The sequence below is a fragment of the Zeus faber genome (assembly GCF_960531495.2).
Source record: "Zeus faber genome assembly, chromosome: 10".
Taxonomy (NCBI): Eukaryota; Metazoa; Chordata; class Actinopteri; order Zeiformes; family Zeidae; genus Zeus; species Zeus faber.
Window position 1 is genome coordinate 18,553,800 of NC_137199.1, and position 11,396 is coordinate 18,565,195.

At 41.7% G+C, this 11,396-nt stretch overlaps 1 protein-coding gene across 1 annotated transcript in view; it reads left to right on the plus strand.

Moving 5' to 3' along the window:
- Positions 1-3,109: 3,109 nt before the first annotated feature.
- nfkb1 (nuclear factor of kappa light polypeptide gene enhancer in B-cells 1) overlaps positions 3,110-11,396 on the plus strand; it is a 31,895-nt gene continuing 23,608 nt past the window's right edge. The window contains exons 1-5 of the mRNA XM_080008174.1: positions 3,110-3,243; positions 5,432-5,498; positions 6,037-6,118; positions 9,230-9,270; positions 9,971-10,069. Of these exons, the coding sequence (XP_079864300.1) occupies positions 5,454-5,498; positions 6,037-6,118; positions 9,230-9,270; positions 9,971-10,069 (267 nt within the window). The 5' untranslated portion in view covers positions 3,110-3,243; positions 5,432-5,453. The remainder of the gene's footprint in view (positions 3,244-5,431; positions 5,499-6,036; positions 6,119-9,229; positions 9,271-9,970; positions 10,070-11,396) is intronic.

The following is an 11,396-nucleotide window of genomic DNA, read 5'->3' on the forward strand; positions in this document are numbered from 1 at the left end:
GTGTGTGTGTGTGTGTGTGTGTGTGTGTGTGTGTGTGTGTGTGTGTGTGTGTGTGTGTGTGTGTGTGTGTGTGTGTGTGTGTGTGTGTGTGTGTGTGTGTGTGTGTGTGTGTGTGTGTGTGTGTGTGCGTGAACATACCCAGCAGGTGCTCGCTTGGAACACTGTACCACTTAACCTCCGCTGAGGTTGAGGATCGTGAATTTTGTTCCGGGAAATCTGTCGGCCGCAAATTTTCACTTATGTTTCGTCGGAGAGACGCGGTGCCACGGAGCTGCGTTTTATCCACGGGTGGCGCTGGATATTGGTTCATTTCTGTGGTCGGGTGTGCGCGGAATTTAAATGTCTCGGAGCCAATTTGGCAGTGGAGTAGCTCCGGCCCATGGCTCCTCATCGGCTGTTGTCCGTGTCTGCCGTTTCGATCCCCTCGTCTCCTCTTCATGACTGGGCGATGACGCAGACAGGGCTCCTCATCTACCCCACGTCACGCCCGTATGCTGTGGTAGCCTTTGTAGAAGTCCGACTTGGTGTACGTATCCTTTATCTAACCTGCATTAGTACTGTATACAGTGGTGGTCAAGTCCTCCTTCACGCATTTATCCTGCCGTAGTACTGTGTACAGTGGTATCTATTGTAGAAGTCCAACTTGATGCATCTACTCTGCATTTGTACTGTGGATAATATTATTATTATTATTTTTATTAATTTTTTTGAAACGGTCATAGAGCAAGACCACGTTAGTATAGAACTTAACTGTAGTGTCTGTAAACGGGACTGCTCAGTCTTAACTCCTTAACTTCTAATGACCGAAAACGTAGCTCTTTCCTCGGTGCGCCCGGATACCTCCAAAGGATCGGTCGCAGGGTTATGTTTTCTGTAGTGTATACCAAATTAGTAATATGTAGCTAGTGAGTAGTAGTACTATACAGATATGACATGTCCTCACCATGCCTATGCCGTGCATGAGGTACTGTGGTTGTGCTTCCATGTCGAGTGAGTGGTGTTGACTTTCCAGCGGCGTGTACCTTGTATAATCATTCCCTGCTCGCCGTAGGTCTGCCAAGCCGTAACGAGTCCCAATGTATTTATATAGAATATATATATATCTATATACGTATTAATGCAATGTGGCTTTTAGGTCGCATTTGCTTTTATACAGCTCCACACTGCTGTAACCCAGCATTCCCATTGAGATTAGGCTCTACCCAGAGCCCTGAAAAGGACAATGTGCTTCATTGTGGTGGAGCGGACCAAAGCGAATGTGTTTTATCCGACACAAACGCACCGCTTCTCGCTTACCGCAGCGACCATTCTGCAGGGTCCGAATCAGGCACTTTCCGACGCTCAAACTTCCAAGATAAAGAGAAATGTAATCACAGACCTGAAGGAGGAAAACGACCAGAGGATAGGTTCATGTGTGTTGTGGATATATCTGCGAACGGAAACCGAAGGCTTATTGCAGGTGCACTATTATGAGAATCAGGTTCAGAGACGTCAGAGTTGTTTTTCTGGCCCTAGAAAACAGCCCTGTGGTGCGGCCAAAATGACCTACCCGTCAAATTAACGCTGGCTTCTCTGGTGATGCTGGTTCGGATGTATAGCTGAGCCACTTCCCTTCAGCACGTTGCGGGCGGATGACGACGCCACATTACATATTTTTGCGACTTCTTGCCCTCACAGGGCATTGTGGGATACCGTTGCCAGTGTAGTGTGCAGTGTTTCCATACTTGAATATTTTTCGAGATGTAGTATGTATGTCGTCCTGGTCCTTTTTGCATACTATTTAATGCATACTATGGCTTTGGACGCACTGACAATGCTCACGCACTAACTCTGCGTGCTAAAATGTACGTGATTTCAGACACGGGCAGTGAAGTTAAGCCAATTAATCAGTGCGTTTACTGCGAACCGGGGACTCCCGTTCTCTTTTGGCTGCTTTCTCGTAAGTTGTGAGACAGTCGAACGGGGCACTTGTTAATGTTGAGTTCACGTCCGTTCTGGTTGTTTAGCACTTGTGTTCTGCGACCCCCACCCCCGCTCCATGTAGTGCCTCATTGGATCTCATCAGTCAGAACCGACCTCAGCAGTATGACGTCCATGTTCCAGAATACCGTGTGTGTGTGTGTGTGTGTGTGTGTGTGTGTGTGTGTGTGTGTGTGTGTGTGTGTGTGTGTGTGTGTGTGTGTGTGTGTGTGTGTGTGTGTGTGTGTGTGTGTGTGTGTGTGTGTGTGTGTGTGTGTGTGTAATCTAGGTGTTTCTAGACCATGGCAAGCTAATGTGCCTCTAGATGATCATATTTGTCGATTTTTGCTGCACTCTGAGGAATTTTAAGTTTTTACTTGAGTTTTTAACTAAAGTGTTATGTTTAACAAATAGATATGTATATTTTTGCAAACAAATTCTGTTTCCCTTTCCTTTAGACTGTAATATTTTAACGGTAAATTGCACTAATTGTTTTAAGGATGCTTTAGGGGTGTTGTTTGGTTGACAATAAATGTCGTAATAAATGAAATATAAATATACAGGATATATGTTCAAACAAGTAAATGTGAAGTTATCTTTAACTATGAAATGTAACAAACTAAATGTGTTTTGTCTTAATAAAGTTAGAAACTGGACCCAAAATGTGGTTTTAATTATTGTTTTACACTTTTAAATATACATAATTTATGGACGATATATACACACATCTTGCGTGTGACGACTTTAAAGATTTTTACAAAATCCACTCAGCTTCCACCGTAACGACGAATCTAAAAGTTTGTGAGATCGGCACATTTTGTCAGCAGGGCCGAAGATAAATGTCGTATACAGTCGAAATGCACAGCAGCCATTTATCACAAGCGGATAAACATATGTGCGGATGTTTCGGGACCCCCCCCCCCCCCCACCGTGGTGGGCGGTGTACGGCCTGAGGGGGGCGGCAGAGAACGGGTCACCGACTCCGCCGCGACACTGCGTGACGTCAGCGGGAGTTTCCAGTGGGGAAGTCAGCCTCTGCGCGCAGCGTTGAGCTCCGTGTCACCTGTTGTTCTTTGTTTCTTTAACCTGGAAAAGCGCCCGCGATACCGGAGGAGGAGGAGGAGGAGGAGGGTGGAGGAAAAAAAAAAAAAAAAAGCAGCCGAAAAGATGACGGAGAGCCACCTCGTACTAAGATTTGGTCTGCTCCGGCTTCAGCAGTAGCGCCACGGTCGTACCGCGCTGCGGCGTGGAGTGAGGATGTGACGGAGCTGAACCGGGAAGACGGTGAGACGCCGTTCGAAACGGGGCTCGACATCCAAAAGGGTCGGTTTGTTGCGGGGCTGCCTCGCCTGCTCGCTTCCTCGTTAGCTTTAGCCCCGTTAGCCGCGGCAGCCGAACACCGTCAATGACAACAGACCGATCGGAGGAGTTCGACTTCCGGTTTGTTTACCGCGAAACTGTTTTGTTTGCGAGTTTATAATCGAGTCGCTTGCGGTCGAGTCGTCTGTAGTGCTTTACACCGATAAGGAACTTTATAGTGGTACAAGCTAGAGTGCTATGATACTTAACAGTGCTAGTAGGGAACTTTATAGTGCCTTGGGAAGGTACTTTCTAGTGCCATGGTAAAGTACTTTCTAGTGCCATTGTATGATACTTTATAGTGCCGTGGTAAGGTATGTTATAGTGCTATGGTAAGGTACTTTATAGTGCCATGGTAAGGTACTTTATAGTGCCATGGTAAGGTACTTTATAGTGCCATGGTAAGGTACTTTATAGTGCCATGGTAAGGTACTTTATAGTGCCATGGTAAGGTTCTTTATGGTGCTATGTTAAGTTACTTTATAGTGCTATGGTAACGTACTTCATAGTGCTTTGGTAAGGTACTTTATAGTGCAATGATAAGGTATGTTATTGTGCTATGGTAACGTACTTTATAGTACTATGGTAAGTACTTTACAGTGCCATGGTAAGGTACTTTATAGTGCAATGATAAGGTATATTATTGTGCTATGGTCAGGTACTTTATAGTGCTATGGTAAGGTACTTTCTAGTGCCATGGTAAGGTACTTTCTAGTGCAATGATAAGGTATATTATTGTGCTATGGAACGTACTTTATAGTGCTATGGTAACGTACTTTATAGTACTATGGTAAGGTACTTTACAGTGCCATGGTAAGGTACTTTATAGTGCAATGATAAGGTATATTATTGTGCTATGGTCAGGTGCTTTATAGTGCTATGGTAACGTACTTTATAGTGCTATGGTAAGGTACTTTCTAGTACTATGGTAAGGTACTTTCTAGTACTATGGTAAGGTACTTTCTAGTGCCATGGTAAGGTACTTTCTAGTGCTATGGTAACGTACTTTATAGTACTATGGTAAGGTACTTTACAGTGCCATGGTAAGGTACTTTATAGTGCAATGATAAGGTATATTATTGTGCTATGGTCAGGTGCTTTTTAGTGCTATGGTAACGTACTTTATAGTGCTATGGTAAGGTACTTTCTAGTACTATGGTAAGGTACTTTCTAGTGCCATGGTAAGGTACTTTCTAGTGCAATGGTAACGTACTTTATAGTACTATGGTAAGGTACTTTACAGTGCCATGGTAAGGTACTTTATAGTGCAATGATAAGGTATATTATTGTGCTATGGTCAGGTGCTTTATAGTGCTATGGTAAGGTACTTTCTAGTACTATGGTAAGGTACTTTCTAGTGCCATGGTAAGGTACTTTCTAGTGCAATGATAAGGTATATTATTGTGCTATGGTCAGGTGCTTTATAGTGCTATGGTAAGGTACTTTCTAGTACTATGGTAAGGTACTTTCTAGTGCCATGGTAAGGTACTTTCTAGTGCAATGATAAGGTATATTATTGTGCTATGGTAAGGTACTTTATAGTGCTATGGGAACGTACTTTATAGTGCTATGGTAAGGTACTTTCTAGTACTATGGTAAGGAACTTTCTAGTGCCATGGTAAGGTTCTTTATAGTGCCACGGTAAGGTACTTTATAGTGCTATGGTAAGGTACTTCATAGTGCTATGGTAAGGTACTTCATAATGCTATGGTAAGGTATGTTATTGTGCTATGGTAAGGTATTTTATAGCGCGATGATAAGGTATGTTATAGTGCTATGGTAAGGTACTTTATAGGGCAATGGCAAGCTATTTTTAAGTGCTATAAGGTACTTTATAGTGCTATGGTAAAATACCACATAGTGCTCTGGCAAGATATTTTTTAGTGCTATGGTGAGGTACGTTATAGTGCTATGGTAAGTTACTTCATATTGCTAAGGTACTCTATAAGGTATTTTATAGCGACCAAACCAGCACAACACAGACAGTCCTGCAGCCGGTTTGTACGCTGTGTGAAAGTGGGAGTGAATGTTCCTCAATCTGTTGAAAAACTCATACTTTACATTATACACAGATTGATGATTCAGTTCCTCGTACCGTACCTGTGATCTGCAGAAGTACGAGATCAGCAGACACCATGGCTGGAGGAGAGCACTACCTAAACAGTCACCCCCACCACCAGGTAAAACATCCACTGGTACCCAACAACCCCCCCCCCCCATTACAGTAGTGTGTACACTATAGGTTTTTATCAGGGACTGTGATCACAACGGAACACCCATCTCTGGATTCTAGAGGAGCGAAAGTCCTTTGGTGTATACTAGGCATTGGAGTCCAGTGTTTCCCAACCCAGCCCTCAAGTACTCACCCTGTCCTGTGAGGTTTAGCTCCAACTCTACTCCTGCACACCTGATCAAATGTAGGGGCCATGGGAATTTGAGGCCCTTATTTTACTCAGGTGTGCAAGGGTGTAGTTAGTTGGAGCTCAACCTCGAGCACTGGGTTGGGGAAACACTGGTTAGACAATGGCTGAAAGTCTGACAACAACATGGTAATATTAAGCTTACAATATTATGCACTGTATATGAGTATTTTTATCAGGGAACAGTTTAAATTCTAACTACTTCTATATCGCTCAATTAGAAGAGCGTTGTCATATTATGTCATGTTCTTAATTTTACACTTGGTTGTGCTTGTTGGGGTTTTCTATTGCCTTTCAGCTTCTCGACCATCTAATGATTGATCCATCATGGGAATTTACGAACTTTGTTCAGTTGCCGCAAAGCACTTCCCTGCGAACAGGTAAGAAGTTATTACACCTGCCAGTGTGTTTTTGGATCTACTTGTACAGATGCTGGGGCTGATCATTTCATTCTCCACATAGATTCTGTTGTTTGGCACTCAGCACTCTCTTGATCTTCCTTTCTATATGTTTTTAAGTATTTTAGGGATATTGTCCGAATAAACTTGTATTATCTCCACCATTCAGAAATGATGGGTGGAGTACATGTAGTGGAGTAGATGAACTTTCATCTGGAGTGGATGTAGTACTTCTAGTAGTTTTTGATGTAGTAGTAGTTATATTTTAAATGTGTAGTTGGTGGTAAAATGGTGTAAGGTTAACTAAACATCATATGTTCTGTTCTATATATATGGCTGATGTGTTTTGGACTCTACCAGCCACTGCGGTTTATTGACAGAAATGTTCATTTCCTGCACTCCCTTCCAGGCCTTCCTGCCTGTCTGAATAGAGGAAGCCCTGAAAGCTCGAATGAGCAGAGAACACTTTCCTTTACAGAAATAATCCAAAAAAAAGAAAAACAACACATTCCCTCCAATGAAGATGTCAAATTGAAAGAGAATTGGAGTTTCGTGATGTCACAATGTCACTTTATAGTGATGCCCTGAAAGGCCTGCCTTTTCTACTCACACTTCTCTATTCATACCAAGAGCTGTGATGTTAGTTTCGCCTGAGAGTTCTGCTTATAGATGTGAGCTTTGGGGGACTTTGTGAATATGTCATCATTACCTCTTTCCCGGTTTATACGCTGTTCTAGACCGTTATCCAAAATCCAATAAGGTTGACATAACATCTTACATCAACAATTGGGTTGGGAATTGGACAGGATCTCACAATTCGATGTTGATAAAAAGGGTCACGGTACAATTCTGTAGCAACATTGACATTTTATACATAGTGAAAATTTATACCAAATTGTCAGTGTATCCATCTGATGTGATGTACAAAAATATTTAACTGAAAGAAATTTGGTCTAATACAGAAATTTACAATTTCAAGTCCTCTTTTCAAATTTTAAACAAGATAAACATTGCTTTACTGAGCATGCAGTATTGTATGGAACCTTTTATATAAATCAATAAATTCTATAAATAAATCGATAGAATGAATGACTGACTGACTGAAATACAATAATTTTTCTAAACACATTGTGTTTTACTAAAGGTCAGTGATTTGATATTTGATGCTGTTTTTTTGTTGGTTCTGGTTGCGGCCTTGCCTGCATCAGCGACTACTACATCAAAGAACTGAAATGCACTCATCTTTTTTGAGATCATTCCGAGGGCGGTTTAACAGCCTGCAGTGACAGCCTTTATCCAGTTGGAACGCCCTTGAGCTAGATGAGTCCTTACCTCCGCCCTGACCTCTGACCACTCTGTGGCACCTATCATTGGGCAATCAGTAGAGAACCATAAGAAGCCAACAAGCCAAGCCCTGATTTCCTAATGCCAATCTTGATGAGTTTCAGGATGCAAGCTAAGGGTGCAGTTATTAAGCTTTTTAAAAATGTAATCAAATGAACAAGCCCCAAGGTTCTTTTGGAAAACTATTGAAATGATGGTGACTTAGAGGATAAGCACCATGTTACTGAGGCTTGACTGTGTATGTATGGGTGTGTGTGTGTGTGTGTGTGTGTATATATATATATATATATATATATATATATATATATATATATATATATATATATATATAAAATATATAAAGATAAAAGTTTTAAAAAGCTACATACGGTGTGTGTGTGTGTGTGTGTGTGTGTGTGTGTGTGTGTGTGTGTGTGTGTGTGTGTGTGTGTGTGTGTGTGTGTGTGTGTGTGTGTGTGTGTGTGTGTGTGTGTGTGTGTGTGCAGGTCAGGTTTGAGCTCACGACACGTCCAGCCTCACAACATGGCCTGGCAGATTCAGTCACACGTGAGCTTTTTTGCAATTTTGGGGCAGTGATACTTGTCCGTTACTTAGCAGCCATGAGAGGTTGAAGTGCAACTGAGCCCAAAAAGTATCGCCTCCGAAGTAATGTAATTCAATTTTCAAGACTTCCGGATCCATAAACAGACTGCTTATGGGAGGGGACAATGAAGGGGACAATAATGTGACACTCTGTTCACTTTCTCCATCAAGAAATCTTAATGGTATCATTGAGAAGTATTTAATGTCTTTTGATTATTGTTAGGAATCTAGCTGTGCTATTTAGATCTCTTAATGTGCAAAAGAGAGAAGCACCTCTTTGGATTTACACTTTGATGGACATTCGTCCACTAATTTTCTTATTTGCTTTATACATAAGTTTGCCATGTCTTTGACCTCAAAAGAATATTATCTTTGGAGTAGGCTAAAGTGTCTCGTGGCTGGTGTGTAATGGGAGACAGAGACTGTGAGAGTTGAACATCGACAGCAGGTTCAACATAACTGATTAACCAGAAGCTAAAGTTGTTTGTGTGGTGATGGAGGGATGATGTGTGAATAACTGACTGCAGGCAACAGGAAGGGGCGTGTGCGAGTAGAGCTGTAGGATTGCGATTCAGATTAAATATGATTAAATGTGGTGATTTTTACCTACCTGTTGATCTTTGGCAATCTGTCACCACTGGTACTCTGCTCTGTGTTCAGTCTTGATTGCTGAAAAATTAACCATGATATCATAACCAAAAATTTGTAATTTTTATGGTAGAGCCGGGCAGTACATATTTATACAGTATAGTATCTATATTGTGTTGTTTGACTGAATATGTCAGAGAATCTCATCAAGTTTGGTTCACATCAGGTTCGGGGGGACCGCTATATCTTTGAATGGGGAGTCATCTGTATTTAAAATTCTATTTTGATGCACTAATGAATTGTGAATACTGAGCTTTCCAAACGATATAGAGTTTGAAAAAAAAAAAAACATTTTCAGCTTAACGCCTCTTGCTTATTAAGACGTTTAAGATGGGTCGCATCAAGCCGAAAGCGTGATTGTAAATTTTCTATATTATGTGAACACAAAGGTGTTGCCACTGGTGAGTTTTGCAGACGCCACCTTTCGCGGTTCATTGAGAGCTCTTCCTCCTCTGTAATAATGCACTCTGTGGTGGTGGTCGCTCTTTTTGTGCTGAGGTTTATTTTGTCTGATTACAGCCGATGGACCTTTTCTCCAGATCATCGAACAGCCGAAGCAGGTAAACACCACCTGTTCTCTCTCTCTCTCTCTCTCTGTGTGTGTGTGTGTGTGTGTGTGTGTGTGTGTGTGTGTGTGTGTGTGTGTGTGTGTGTGTGTGTGTGTGTGTGTGTGTGTGTGTGTGTGTGTGTGTGTGTGTGTGTGTGTGTGTGTGTGTGTGTGTGTGTGTGCGCGCGCAATTACCACGAAGATTACAGTCATGCTGTTCAGACCCATGGACTCTCCCAAAGTCTGTTGAATAATTAATTTAGTATGGAGTGACATCACAGTGTTAAACTTCCTTAAGAATCAGACTCAATTGAACTTCGTTCAAGTGCACTGGATCTGTTCATGACCTCTTCACGTTGAGACAAATAAACTGTCTACCAGAATGTTTATGTACCAATGTTCAATATTGATGTGACTGAAAGTGCTTTACATTTATAGGAGGCAATCAAATAATAATAATGGAAAAAAATGACATATTATCCTCAATTTCAGTTTTAAATTACTCTTCTTCATACGATACACAGACATGTATTATAACACTATACTACAGGCATTTCTGTCACTATCATGATGGGGCACAAAATGACCAAAAAAAGACTGATTACATTTTTTCTTTCATCGCAATTATTTGTATGACAATTAATCGTCGACTAAAATAGTTGCTGCCCTAACAACATCACTTGTAACTGTGTATTCTTCCTCCCATCTTCCAGCGAGGCTTCCGCTTCCGTTACGGTTGCGAGGGTCCGTCTCACGGCGGCCTGCCGGGCGCCTCCAGTGAGAAGAACAAGAAGTCGTACCCCACCGTCAAGGTGACCACTCCGTTTGACTCCTCCTCTTGTACTGTCAGACGTTTTACACTTACAGCATCACATGCCACTGTTTTATTTAAGGTAAGATAAGGTAACGGCAGTTTTTAATCCCCACCGGAAACTCAAAAGAGGTTTTTTTTGATGAATGCAATAAATAAATTCATTCTTGTCGCATGTTAAGCTGTTACAAAACAGAGGCCTTCATTTCAAACTGGGTTTGATTTGACTCTAGCTGTCACAATTATTACGTAATCGCCCAATCGCAATTGTTTGCGCACCACAACCTTTTTGTAAAGTCGTTAGATTCAATCGTATGTTTCCGTTGGAAATGGAGGTGAATTTAAACCACTGTTCCAGATAAAAAGCTGTATGTGAGTTGCATTGGGTTGTGGAAAAGTAAATGCCTACCAGCATTTTATGGTCCAATGCCACAGTTTGTGATCCAAGCTGCCGTTTAAAACATTTTTGTATTGTTTTTATCTGTTTCATTACCCCCTTGAATACCACCAGGTCCAATGAATTCCGATGACATTTTCCAGCAGAGGAAATATTGCCAACGGCAAACTAATGCTGCTGTTGTAGTTGGTTTTTTGGGTTTTTTTTTTTTTCCATGGAAACTGTGAGAGAAAAATGCAGATGATCAACCATCTGAAGGTTATTATTCTACATTATTTTGAATGATTTAGGAAAACCACAGCTACCTCCCCCGTTTGTCTTTGACATGAAAGCCTTGAAATTCTAACACGTATGAGGGTAGTGATGACATTGGTCCGTATTCAAGTAGGCCTAGCTTCATTATCCGAGAGCTCCAGCAACAGCTGAGATTAACCTTCGTCGTTTTACATGGAATCTGTATGTCGACCCCTCTGTCTGTGTTTTATGGTTGTTGATTTGTTGTCCTGTCCTATCTATCACACTGAACCTGTCTGTCATTGTGTCCGAGGTCTGTATGATACCTTCCTGGTTAGGCTGCTAAATGGTCGATTTGATTGGTAGATTTTAACTGGTGTTTTGGTTGGAGGAGCATGTTCCAACGAGGCTGGCAGGAGCAGGAATTCCCCAGATTCCTGAGAGATTTTTAGCTTAAAGAATGAACTATTCAGCTAATGGTCTGGAGTGGCATGGGACACATACAGTAGATAAATGACTTCATACCAACAGTCACTGAGGTTTCTTACTGAGGTATTTATCTCTGTCACTGTATCTCTCTCTGTTTCTATCTCCTGTTCCGGTGCTGTCCTTTCCTCTTTGCTGTTCTGTTTCTCTCTCCGTCTCCAGGTGTTTATGTATTATCTACGGTGGTTTTTTGTCTAGACGGCATGTTGGG